Source organism: Podarcis erhardii (assembly GCF_964252035.2).
Source record: "Podarcis erhardii genome assembly, chromosome: 1".
NCBI lineage: Eukaryota > Metazoa > Chordata > Lepidosauria > Squamata > Lacertidae > Podarcis > Podarcis erhardii.
Genome location: NC_138497.1, coordinates 40,319,519 through 40,333,622, shown reverse-complemented (window position 1 = coordinate 40,333,622; position 14,104 = coordinate 40,319,519). Strand labels below are relative to the sequence as shown.

Genomic DNA, 14,104 nt, shown 5'->3' with positions numbered 1-14,104 from the left:
TAAAATAATTTTGCTGATGGTAAGCCTGTGGAAGGAGAATTACCGTAGCACAGTTCGACAGCAAGTCTTTATGACTTGCTTCATGCTATTTTTAAAATGATTATATGGGCTCATTTCTAAATAAAGTCAAAAACTTTGATTGAAGACACCAATATAGTCTGCCAACCTGTTATGTCACAACGTTATGGAGGGGTATAAATACTAAGATACAAGCACCTCGTTTATTTATCTTTCCTTAACATAATTTAATGTAAAATTCAAACGAAACAAAGATTAGATGGGGCTTGAGCAGGATTTTCAACATCTGTGCAGATAAATTTAATTTATTCCAAAGAGGGAGAGAGAGAACTACTAAGCCATCTTATAAAGGCTGCTGTTGCAGATTACTTCACACAACAGAATGCAGCTGTACCACCTCAAGCAAATCCAGTTTTACCCTTAAAACCTCCCCCACCCCATTTAGACAACCCTCATCTTCAGTTCTGTATGGGAATAATGCTGGAATACTATTTTATTTTCACCTTTTGAACAAGTTTTATGTACACCAGGCAGTAACACCCTGAATATTACTTCTGTGTACTACCAGTAAGTTACACACTACAGATTTCTTCTGCCATCTTTTATGTGCAAGCAAACCTACAAGCTTGTTGCAGTATGTTAAACATAAATGAGTTACAGCTGCTTGAAATAAGGTCTTGCTGAAAGTTTAATATTTCAAAGAAACTTACCTCAAAAACTACAGGGTCCTCTGCAAAATAGGCAAGCTATGGTCTACTCTAGGAAAAACACTGAGATTCTTCTGCTGGAAATGGATGATGGAGGGGGCAGGAAGAAACAAATGTTATTTCTTTTAATACAATGAGATTTTTCCATTTTCATTTTAAAAAGCAGCAAAACTGAGTGAACTCTGGGGGAAAAGTAACTTCACGATTTGCTCTGCCCTTTTGACCTAGATGTCTCACAAGCTCTGTTCCTGAATCTGATCAGGGTGTGTGTGTAGAGTGTTTCAGGGGAAGGATTGCTCTTATTAAGGGCAGTGTGGGAGATTGCAGTAAAACATAACTATGCATGACTGCTAGTTGGTGTATTAAGGGGTTAAGGATCACAGAGTTGTATTGCTAAATAGATTCAGTTTGATCATACCCCCTCTCCTCTGGAAAGGAAGTGAAGCTTCTTTCCTCTTCCTTATCTCTCTATCTCTGCATTGTGTAATCAACCAGGATGGACATGCTTAAGCTAGCTCCAAGCTTAGAATGCATAATTGAAGTTGTCCTGCTGTATTTTCTACCCAAGAGTGTTCTGCCTGCATTATCATTGCTGCTGCATGGCCGAGACCTTGAATATCTGTAAGTAAATCATTTTAAACTTACTTCTGTGTGTGGCCTGCTCATAGCAAGAGGAGTAGAAAGAGGTTAGCTGCTGCGTGCAACTGAACTGGTTAAAAAGTTTTAGCAACCTATATTCCTAACCCTATATTACTGCTTAACTTTTGTGAGTTTAATCTCTGCTACTGGGGCTCTGTCTCTGCAGGAGAGTGTGCAAAGCCCCGTGTTTTGAATCCAGGCATTTCTGAACCCAGCCATTTTCTTTAGCCCCTCCCATGCACGTGGGTCATATAAATTCATATTTAATTCCCCACAGCCAGAACTGCCACTACCACTGCTGGCTGTAATTGTAAGAACTTGTGTGCTGGAGCTTGCATTTTCCTCCTCCCTATCATTCCCTTTTCCTTGTGTGTTACGTCTTTTTCGTTTGCGAGTCTGAGGACAGAGCGTGTTTTAGGAATGATTTTTGTGAGATGCTCTGAGATCTTTTTTGCTTAAGGGGAAGGTATAATTGTGATAAACAAATGAATGAATGTGTAAGCAGAATGTTGTCTTTCCTTGCTGAGATGAGTATATAAAGATATGAGAATGTTAGTGACTGGCAGAAAATATATAATATGAATGTGGGTCGGACCAGTTTCTGAAGCAATGGAAAGAGGCTTATAATAGCTTATTAAAAGAGTATGAAAAGCAGTGATAATTATATTTCTTCCATTTCCTTCTGCCACGAAAGTGGAATATACATGATGAGATTTGAGTACTTGTTGGATGATGAACTGAGGACTTCAAATAGGCTATGGGAGTGCAGGAGGCATCCACTTAGGGTTGCTATAGCCTGAATAGTTTTATATGCTTGTGAGCATGACCATTAGGTATTGAATTCATATCCAAGGGTAATATATCAGGTACATAGCTCTGATTCTCAGTCATCTCCACAGCATGTCCAAATAAAATCTTTGCCTTCATACTGTTACCGAAAAGATCTTTCTAACACAGATTGCCAGGCTAAGACTCAAGCTGTAACAATGCCCACTTTATTCTAAAATATTAAAATGTCCATTACAACTTAATATATACTATAAATATTTCTTGACTTTTAATTTCAGGATCGGACAAATGAGACATTTTTTTGTAAGAGAGAATAGCATTTCTACAATTATACTATTGCTTTTAACAGCATGAAATGAGATAAATACCAGCAATTAAAATTTACATTAAAAGGGTCAACTGTCTGGCTTTGTGCCCAGAAACCCTGGAAGTTCAGAGTTAAAACAATGCATTGCCAGATGACTTGCTTCCCTAACCTATACGAGCCTGTAGTAGCTTGGCACAACATGACCATTTAAGAGTGGAATACTTAAGTTTGTGTTAGCTAGGTTTTTAACATTTACCAGAAAAGAGGCTTGTGTGACAGAAGACATTTTTTTAAAGTGACTTCATAACTGGGAGGAAAACTGAAAGCCACACCTTTCAGCCTCCACATTTCTTCTTTTGTTCAAAGTGCAAGGAGAAGCCATCCGGAAGGAAGAAAGATTACGGCTATCTATAAACTGTTTGACAGAGACAGAAATGCTGATAATGTTTGGGCTGTGTCTGTATTTTTTGGCTGCTTGCATCAGCAGAGGGTTGAAGTAAAGCAGAGACCCTTGATGTGTTTGTCTAAAGTAGTAGTAGTGTGATCCTGGGCTGGAAGAGTTCACCTGAAGTTCAGGGCAGATGTTGCCAGTAGTTTATAGTGCAGGAAAGTAAAATTGCTTCCGGATTCGCCTTTTCCTCTCATTTTTTCTATCACCCCCATGGAAGTCTCAAAGAGTAACTATGTCTGTAGGGAAGCAGTCTTTGAGCAAGATACCACGATTGCGATGACAGTCCAACTCTTCGATAAAGCCATACCAATAGATAACTAGTCCGGGACCAAATCTAGGGTAAAAAAAGAAAAGACCAGACATTAATAATGAATAATCACAATCAACAAGAAGAGCATAAAAACATGTGAAGCTGTGAACTATTAATAACTCTGGAAACAGGTCATGGAAAATGAGCAAAGCGCTTTACAGATATTGAAAATAAAGCACGTTCCAAGTCTATGATTCTATGAAAGGCTGTGTTTAATCTTTCAAAGGATCTCCAAAGATTCTTACTGGACAAACAAATATTATTTGTTATTTCCTTGAATATTAGTTAGTAATAGTCCAATAAGAACCTTTGGCTGAACACTGCATGATTTTTAGAGGAGGCTCTATATTATTTTGCTTTCCACATGTTCCAGCCTTGATATTTCAGGATTAAGAAAAGGGAAGAGTATGAAGAAGAATTCAGAGAGGAGCAAAGATTTCAGTATTGTACAATGCTTACTATTATCTGTAATAAAACCTCTACAATGAGGAATTGCACAAGAAACTATCAATGCAAAAACACAGTTCATCACAGTCCTCCCCCCCCCCCATTCTAAAACTCTCCTGCTTGTGCCTTAGAAATTCCTCAGATATTACTAAGGCTGACTGATCCCTACTAGGCAATCTCAGGAAGTAGCCCCATGGCCTATTTTATCCATCAGGAAGTTCAGACCCTCAGGCTGGGTTCATAAAGAAGTAATCACTATCAATCATTGTGTAGTGATATGTTTTGCACATCAGTTTCACGTTTTTCCTACTGAGAGCACTTAATTAAAGGGAAGCACTACTTTTGGTATAGTATTGCAAGAATTTTACAGTGAAATCATAAATTATGAATGTTAGGTTAGTAAAAGGATGTCTAAAAACAGAACAGCCTTCTATAGTCTAACGTTACACCAGGCTGTACAACATGAGGCCAGAAAGCTCTTCCCTTCTCCCTTTCTGTGATTTATTGCATGGCATAGTGAACTTGCCAAAAACAACAGTACAGGATGAGCTGTTAAGAGACTGTATGTACAAGGTCAGTGGAATGTCATATAATGGTTTGTACACGGGTCTGAATTCACACCAACATGGTAGCCAGCTTTTGTTAAGGGCCTTAATTATAATGGGGATGTCTCAAGAGAGCCATAACAATTTAAAAGTCCGCCAAGTCAATAAAACATATTTAAAAACGTGGGCAGAACCAGGCTGGCTTCGTTGGGATGGTTCTTTCCAACACTACAATGGAAGGACCGTTCCACAGATGTCTAATGAATAATGAACAAAAGCGACAAAACCTAGTGGACTTCTTTTACCATTCTGATTAGACGGAGGACCTTTCTTATATTCAACTGCTTAATTCGGCCATCTGTGGATTTATAACCACTGCCTTCCTATGCTTTCAGAAGCAATTGCTGTGTATAGCATCTTTCACTCTAAAACCGTGGGTGTTTTAGAATGACAGGTGCTATGTAAGGACTAGTGTTGCAGATTTAGCTGTGTTAAATAATTCTTTCGAAATGGTGATCGGCAGTAAAACCAGATTATAGTGGCCTACAGTAGATCCTCTCTTGTAACCGCAAACCATGGTTTGTGGTTATGTTTCAACTGGCCCACTGAATCAACTAGATTTCTGTATTTTATGCATTAATGTTATTATTCCTTCAATGCCGGACAGGATGTATCTCATAACACAATGTCTCCATAAATCAAAGGTAGCATATGCGTAACATCCATACAATCTCTATTCTAATTCCTTGTTCAAAAAGACTTAAGTGAAGTACTTAAAACCAAAATTAACTTGTTGGCACATTTAACATTTGGCACTGACTATCAGAAACTCCTGCTGCTAAGCACTAATTTCTCTCTCATTAGCTCGCAGAATCGGAAAATCACAAACAATGCCAGTAGTTAATTATTGCTGCCTTAATTTGAAAAGTCATTTAACCTTTTTTCCCTTTTGTGTCAACGGGAAGCAGTAAAGAGGTCAAAGATAGAAGCAAGAACCACCCTTTTTAATTTGAGACTCACCACCATTTTTCATAGATGCATAGATGTGATTTGTGAAGAACCCAATTCAGGGCTGCAAATTATAGAGTAAGTGCAGAAACTTATTTATAGATTAATTATACGGTTAAACAAATTGGTGACCAACCTTCCTTTTGTGATCACTTTAAAGAAACTTAGGCTGAATGGAAAATGTTACAACTATTGCTCACTGTGATGAAATCAGAACACAGGAAGAGCCCTGTTGGATTAGACCAAAGCTCATCTAGACCAAATGCCTCTGGGAAGCTCATAGACAAGGCATGAGGGCTATGGCGCTCTCTTAAAGAAAGAAAACATGGAAACAACCCAGGAAAGTCTTTGGAATCCAAATCCAGTGTCAAAACAAGAGACTCCTGTCTAAAAAGAAATGCGTTTCATAGGCCATTATGCTGGAGCAATGTGATTTATTTTGAAAGTCCAAGCATTAATCAGTGAAGAAATCAACAATGTTGGAGAAATGACCTTTTTCAGACAGTTATTAGACTGTGCAATGTAAAAACCTTTTAGTTTTTACTCGATGCTCCTATTTAAGTGCAAGGAACGTGTGGATTCCTCTTGTTCCCAACTCCAGAAAATAAGACCATTTTCCACAATCTGTCTGCAGTCTTGTAGCCCATTTCCTAAACCATTTATAAAGCAGGCTATAACACACACACACAAATGTACAAGGCATTGTACAGATTTATACTTTGTGGTCAGACTTGTTAAACTGGGGGCTGAACACCAATGGGGTAGAGGGGGGCACTAGAGTTTTTATACTTGGTAAAAGAAAATAATGGGTTATATGTATTGACCATAAATTTACTGAGTAGCCTAATCCAAGAGATGCTGTACATACTATTTAAGCCTTTTAAAAAACACTCAAGTGCAATTCCCAGAGAAAATGGTTACCTTAAGAGTTACACTGAAATGCAAACAATTAGCTAAAGTATATTTGTCAGAAGACTGGAAAATTTACAGATTGCCGTGAGCAGAAATTCAACCATTATGGAAGCAATCCAGCACATTGATTTAACCAGATATTACAATTATATTGATTGTCTGAGGATGCTTTCATAGAATCACAGAAGTGTAGAGTTGGAAGGGGCCCCAAGGGTCATCTAGTCCAACCCCCTGCAATGCAGAAATCTCAACTAGATCATACATGACAGATGGCCATCCAACCTCTGCTTAAGAACCTCCGAGGAAGGAGAGTCCACAAACTCTTGTGAGAGTCTGTTCCACTGTCGAACAGTTCTCATTGCCAGAAAGTTCTTCCTGATGTTTAGTTGGAACCACCTTTCTCATAACTTGAATCCATTTGTTTGGGTCCTACCCTCCAGAGCAGGAGAAAACAACCTTGTTCCATCTTCCGGCCCTTAAGATATTTTAAGATGGTTATCTTATCTCCTTTCAGTCTTCTCTTCACCAGGCTAATCATACCCAGTTCTCTAAACTATTCCTTACAAGGCTTGGTTTCTTTGGGTTTATGTTACCTAAATTTGTTTCCTAAATAACTTTCCCAACATGCCGCACAGCAAATTGCTTTGGAAAATGAGGGAACTTTTAAAATCAGTTTATGACACAGCTTGGCTGTATTTCATAAATCCAGAATCCTACTGAGAGCACCCTTGTATGTTTGCTACATTGTTTGCTACCATATGTGACCAATCCTGTCTCCTGGATACTTGCAAAAATGTGGTTAATGTGTGCATTCATTAATTTTGTGCATATACAATACATTGAACACTGTGTACAGGTAACTGTGAAACGTTACTAATAATTGACAGATTTATCTCATAATGTAATGGAAATTATTAGCTGTTGAAGACAGATGTAATATTAAAAGCACCAAGAGCATAGTCCTTAGCTGTGCTTCAAGCCACTTTTCACAACTGAATTTTGTGGTCCAGCGAAATGAACACTGGTTGAAGCCTGTCAAGTCTTGCTCTTTTGTGCCTACCAACCTGCTTGCCGGGTACTACTGTCTCTGCCTCCATCTGAAGCCGGTGAAAGATTGCAAAGTGTCTTGCACTGCAGCCAGGCAGGTATTTAGTAGGTTTGAAGAAAGGAATACATAGTTTTCTACACATTATCATATATCTGTTGAATACAGTTTAACTCAAATGCACTATTGCTTACGCAAAAAAAAGGATGTTTTATTTGTGTGGCAACAATTGGCGCATTAACAGACTGTAGGAATGCTGCAAGTCCTTTTTCTGGCTTATATATAACTCAAAGCAATTGTTTATTTTGTGGACATTAAAACCATCTACTATTTGGGTGGCTATTGGGGAGTTTAAAATGTAAACTTAAAACTGTATACAGTGGTACCTCGGGTTACATACGCTTCAGGTTACATACGCTTCAGGTTACATACGCTTCAGGTTACAGACTCCGCTAACCCAGAAACAGTACCTCGGGTTAAGAACTTTGCTTCAGGATAAGAACAGAAATTGTGCTCCGGCGGCACGGCAGCAGCAGGAGGCCCCATTAGCTAAAGTGGTGCTTCAAGTTAAGAACAGTTTCAGGTGAAGAACGGACCTCTGGAACGAATTAAGTACTTATCCCGGGGTACCACTATACTGAGAAAAATTGACACAACAGTGGATGAGAAATATGGATTATGTGAAAAGCATTTAAAATACATTAATCATGTTCACATTGAATCATTCCAAACTAAGAAACTAGCCATCCAACACATAAAGGGCATGAACCATCTATGGCTGCCTAGGTGGGAGATGATCCTCATGGGGTTTTTTAAACTCAGTTTCAAATCAGTTCCCCTGGGTGGGGAACGTACACTGCTGGGAGGAAGATGGCCCACAATATGCTAATTGAGACAGGAAGAACAAGATAGGGCTCCCATGCACAGATGACCAGACTGGCATTTTAATGTTACTTCAGCTTCTTCCTCTGCACCTGTCAGCAGCTGATTGGCTTAGGGGATGCAGACCAGGCCACAGACCTTTGTCCTCTGACACCTCACCACTGTTTTCAGAAGCCACCTCACTAGCCAGCACTAGCAGGGAGCACTGCAATTTGTTTAGTCAACTGGAGGCCAATGCATAGGCTCATTAGACTCACTCTTTCCTAAGGTCCTCTTCAGCAAGATACTTGACACTGCTTCTCTCCCCCCCCCCACCCCAAACTCTTGCCAGTTTGGAAGCTCCTTTCATATCCATTTGCCTTGGGTCTCCACACCCAGCCATGGCAATGCATGATCTTGAGTTGCTTTTATCCACCTTGTGGTTTAGATGAAGAAACTAGGCACTTAATGAGTCTAAATGGCTTTGGTGCAATAAAAAGGATTTGCCAAGGAATTATAATAGAAGCCCACGTTAGTTGTAGCCTCACGTCCTATGCGCTCAGTAATATGGGCTGTACATAATAAAAATCACAGGATGGTTTTCAAGATCCTTAGCTTACTAATCTTTTAAGTGGTGATGGTGAGATAAGGACTAGCTAGAGAGAACTATGCGCAGATTATGATTTTCCTTACTACTTGCATAAGAAAAACAGAGCAAAAACCTCACATCAGAGTGAATTCTACCTTTGAAAAGAATTCTGCCAAATGGCTGTTTCATGAGTTGTACGTAAAAATATAATGTTCTCTCTACAAAGCTCTATCTTCATTCTAAATCTTTCATGCCTATTAACCTATTCTGGAAAGGCTGCAAGTAGGGGGGAAGCCCTCTATTGTCTAATTCCCCCAAGATCCAAACTATACATCATCATTGAGAAGAATTAGAAGCAAACATTTAGTTAAGCTTCAAACTGACGGACTTAAGAGGAATGCCAGGCTGCAAACTGCCAGGGTGACAGAAAACATGAGACAAGCTATTGAGAAAGGTTAACCTGAGGTCCAGACAGCCAAAGTGCTGGTCAACTCATCTTGCCATTAGGTGATTAATAGTTGTTTATTTTTAGGGCTTGAACTAACAGGCCATCCTGGGGCCAGTGCAAGATGATATCTGAATAATCTCTGGCTGCCTTGTGCCAGAAGAAATCTTTTCTTTTTTCAGCTGTTGATCTGGCTGCAGTCCTTGCCAGAACAGTGAGATGTGCCAAAGACAAAATCTCTCCCACTACATGTGTCATACTGAGGTGTCACACACCCAAAAGGTGACTAGGTGGCTAGGCCTCAAGTAATTAATTCCTTATTGGGAGCCTAGGCCAAAATAGTTTTTGCTACAACCTCCTTTTCCTGAGGACATTCCTTCTTCTAGCCAGAGAAAGTATTCTACCTGCTGGTCTTTCATGACTGATCTTAAAGAGACAAGGCTCAACAGACTATATTAACACCTCCATCCCTGCAACTGTTTAGAACAAGGTTTCATAAGCACTTGTCTAATTCATCTCTTGTTGTAAAGTAATAATTTATTTAATAGTCCAATCTATCTATTGACATAAGGCAGGCATCCATGCTATGTTGTTTTATATACCTATTGACAACTTTTTAAATTTTATTTCAGCAAGCCTATCCAGATATATGATTTGGTTGCCTACATTTGTTTTACCATTTTTGCTTTTATCTGTGTTTAGCTGATAAAAAAACAGATTTGTGGTTTTTATCTACAACTTTGCAATGTACCCCAGAGATTTGGCCTTTGATTAAGCAGTTTATAAAGCTTTTCTAAATAAATAAATCAGGCAAAGTTTTAAAAAAAGATGATTTGCATCACTTTCAAAGTAATAATAATAATAATAATAATAAAATAATAATAATAATAATAATAATAATAATAATAATAATAATAATAAAAAAATATATTATTTATACCCCGCCCATCTGGCTGAGTTTCCCCAGCCACTCTGGGCAGCTTCCAATCAAGTGTTAAAAACAATACAGCATTAAATATTAAAAACTTCCCTAAAGTAGAAGGGTAACACTACAAAATACTAATTGAGTGTAAGAATGTCATAATAGCCTGTTGGATCAGGGCAATGGTTCATCTAGCCCAGCATCCTGTTCTCACAGCGACCAAGCCCACAAGCAGGATTAGAGCACGAGAGCGTTCTCCTCTCCTGTGGTTTCTGCAACTGGTGTTCAGAAGCATTATTGCCGCCAACTGTAGAGAGAGAGCCACCATCTTAGTAAGCACTGATAGCCTTTGCTTGAGAAACAGGATACAAATCAGTAGCGGATGATGTGTTGGGGCTGTGCCCCTTACCTATTCTCCGACTGGCCAAATGGCTGGTGCATAACAGGATGGAGACAAAGAGGGGCCAGGTGAACGTGAGATTGTTGAGGTGCTAACATGCCAATGGAGCCAATCTGGTGCTTCTGCCTGTGTGTTTGCACTGCACCAAACTCACTGCTTATTTGCCCGTCTCCATCTCAGCATGCAGCTGCAACTCAACCAGGTAACAACCCAGCACAACCCCGCTGCCTGCTACTGCATACTACTGTAATTGAGCAAAACCCAATCAAGATTACACCAGCATTTTTTGACAGCCAGGTGATTCAAGAGCTAGCAAATAAGGGGGGGGGGAGCTGTGGCCTTTCCTATGCTATCGGACTTGCATCTGCCCCTGTCAGCATGACCAATGGGCAGGGATGATGAGATTAGATTTGAAGGAAAACAACATCTGGAGGGCCACAGGTAAATAGAGGCTTTCATCAGAAAAAAAACTCAGTAGGAAAATATTATTATTATTATTATTATTATTATTAATTGAATTTATATATCACCCTATAACCAGAGGTCTCAGGGAGGTTCACATAACAAAATCAAAATATAAAACCAGAAAATATATAATCAAAATAAATCCACCCGTTTCAGTAGCAAAAGCTATTACTCTCACAAGTTTGGATGTGTAGAGATCACACTTGCATTTCAAACCAGTGAACTTGGCAAAGCAAAATGTTTCTTTGGGTTTAAAATGTCTTTTGAGGCAAAAAGTAACTGATAAAGGGGCAAAATCTTTCCTTGAAACTGCACATGGATAAACAGGATTCTCATTTCTAAACCTGTCAGTCTTTGACTTTCTACCTGCTCTACTTTTACATTTACATTTTTAAAGCATATTTTAAGAGCATGCCTAATAGATTAAGCATTATTTTTAACTAAGTTCAAAGGGAAGAAAGAAAAAACCCTGCAGCTTTGCTCGTGCAACCTGATTTCACTATGGCAACAGGAGGAAAATGGTAAATTCTAGAGATTAAAAGAGCTATAATTCCAGTTGAAGGAGTAAAAGTATGAATTACAATTCATTTGTAATTCCAGGTAATTTACACCACCTTTGAACTATTAGTTAATTCTAAGAACCTCATTTTCCAAGCATGGAAACTTCTAAGATATTACACAAAGTGGATTGAGAAGTTTGTTTGATTAGGCATTGTTTTCTCTTTACTGTATTTATTTGCTCTGGCTTAACACATAAGTATTTATGTATGTGCAAATTTATGGAAATGTTCGCTCTAGAAAGGCTTTTGCTTTTAAATACTGGTCTTAATAAAATACTTAGGAGATGATAATCCAAGGGATGATGGATTTTAGGATGTTTTCTTGATCACATAAAATGAAACCACTAAAAATTTTCATGGGATCTTGTGATTCTCAGGTAACATTCCCTTTAGCATTTTATAACTCATGGGTAAATTAGCTTTATTTCAGTGTGGACCACAAAGAATTCTGTACCGTGGGTGCACTAAAAATAGAATGACAAAGTGTAAATAGTGGGATCATTCTGGCTACTTATTAAGGTATTTATATCTTGCCTTTTTAGAAGGCGAACAAGCGCTAAGAAATAGCTAACAGAAAAGGATGCTAAAAACAACACAAGACTAAATAAAACCACTAACCCCAACCACTAACTGAACAGTTGTAAAAGAGAGAGACAGGCAGAGAGGCTAAAACAGATATTTTGTCAAGGGAACACTAGAAGAAATTCAACAAAAATAGGCTAGCAGAACTTGATGCTACTTTTCTATGTACAAGGATATTTTGTGTGTGTGTGTGTGTGTGTGTAGTATAATTTTTAAATATTTACTTTATATATTGGGGTACTCCCAGGAGTAGCTGCCTGTTGGTTATGTTGGGAGCAAGGGCCACTGTAAACAATAGGACTTACTACTGAGTAGACACATATAGAATTGGTGTGTTAAATGTACCTCATGGTTTGTGTTAAAACACACACACACACACACACACACACACACACGGTTAAATAATTTTTCTTTGTGCAAACATCTAGGCATCAAATAGTATTTCAGACTGAAACCAATGTGTCACAAAAGTCAGTTACAAAACACCCATTTAAGTTAATGGTTCAGGACCAAATATAGCCTAAATATGAGGGCTGTTTCATACTAGGAAAAATCCTTTCAAGATATACTCCACTGGTTTGGCCCAACTGTGATGAGGATAGCAGCTGCCATTAAATAAACAAATCCTTATGTTAATAGGTTAAGTGCTTGGCTATGCCGTTGATAAATGTGAAGCTAATATAATCAGTGGCAGTAAGAAACCATACAATTGGCTGTTGGCAGAGCTAATCAGAGCTTCCAGTTTTCACAAGGGTAAAGTTTCAGAAAGATGTCGACTCTAGGCCTTTTGACCTAGATGAGACTTTGGACATGCCAGCCTTGTGTTCTGGTAAACAGGCTGGAACTTTGAGTGCAAATCAGTAACATGTGCCCTTCACTAATAGAACACATGGCTTTAAAATTAAAATGCAATGTGATCGAGTGCTTCGGGATATTTTAACAGTTAAAAGAGAATGTGGCCAGATAAAATGCTTAGGTCACATCTTTTATGTCCCCTTCCCCACTTAAAAACCTGGACAAATTCAATTGTATTGTATTTCTTTAAAATCTGCTGGAAAAACAAAAAGTTCAGTTAATTATTTCATGGTTGATTGTCTGGAGGAAACGAGGATGTTGTGTTTTTCTCTACAACATATGCCACCTATTAGATAAATAGGCTTCACTACATCCAACTAACAAAAAAGAAAAAAGGGGAAATGACTTTGCAAATACATAAATGTAATAAAAACGGCAATAATATATAGATAATTATTTTTTTTCTAATATGCTACATTTGTATTGGAACAGAATAATGGACACACACACTTCATCTGTATCTATCTACACAAACGCACGCAAACTAAATAGATGTCTATACACACCTACTAAATATCGTTAATCAATAGTTTTATTCCAGCTCTGAAACAGAGGCTGAATTCATAAATTCTTCTCCAGATAGTGAATTCAGTTCTCAAGTGACAATATGGTTGTAGATGAAAAATGAGAGGGATGTATCAGCATCTTTGGTGGAATCCTGGGGCCTGCAGAAGCACAAAAATGTTTAGGAAATAAAACTCCAAGGGGAGGGCAGCTCAATGAAGACTGAGCTTACTTAGCGGTCAGACAACGCTGAGTTACACTGGGTCAGTTTCTACATGGCCTCTATAAACATATTTCACAGTTGAGCAAAATGTTCTGATGGTTCTAGTCTACTTTTTGTCATTCCCAATGGGAGACAGCACAACTAATCTGCAGAGTACTGCAACAGATATTCCCTGGGACGGGGCAGTGGTGTGTCACTGCACACCATAAGCTGCAATCTCAAGAGCAAACCATGGACAACATGCTAAGCCAAACCATGGCTTAACTCACAGGAGCACAACAGCAGGAGGAGGGGAGGAAGAGCAAAATGGCTACTGTCTCTGTTCCAGGAGCCCACATGCTCTCGTGTTTGCACTAAGCCATGGTTTGGCGTAATGTTATGTCAGACTGGGCCAGTACAACATGAACATGTGAGACTGATACTGAAGCACTTATTTAAGGGCTCTGGAGCCAAAGCGGTAAGAAGGAAACAGCAACTTTGGTGGCAACGGTGCTGCATTTTAAAAAAAATCTACAGTTAA

The 14,104-nt window shown here is 38.7% G+C and overlaps 1 protein-coding gene across 5 annotated transcripts in view; it reads right to left on the bottom strand.

Annotated features, from left to right (window-relative positions):
- Positions 1-220: 220 nt before the first annotated feature.
- The window catches only part of CDIN1 (CDAN1 interacting nuclease 1), a 125,044-nt gene continuing 111,160 nt past the window's right edge, over positions 221-14,104 (bottom strand). For 4 of the 5 annotated variants that reach the window (XM_081865749.1, XM_081865752.1, XM_081865751.1 and 1 more), the window contains one exon: positions 221-3,245. In XM_081865749.1, coding sequence (XP_081721875.1) covers positions 3,131-3,245 — 115 coding nt within the window. In that variant the 3' untranslated portion in view covers positions 221-3,130. The remainder of the gene's footprint in view (positions 3,246-14,104) is intronic. The other variant, XR_014157401.1, reaches the window with a different exon arrangement.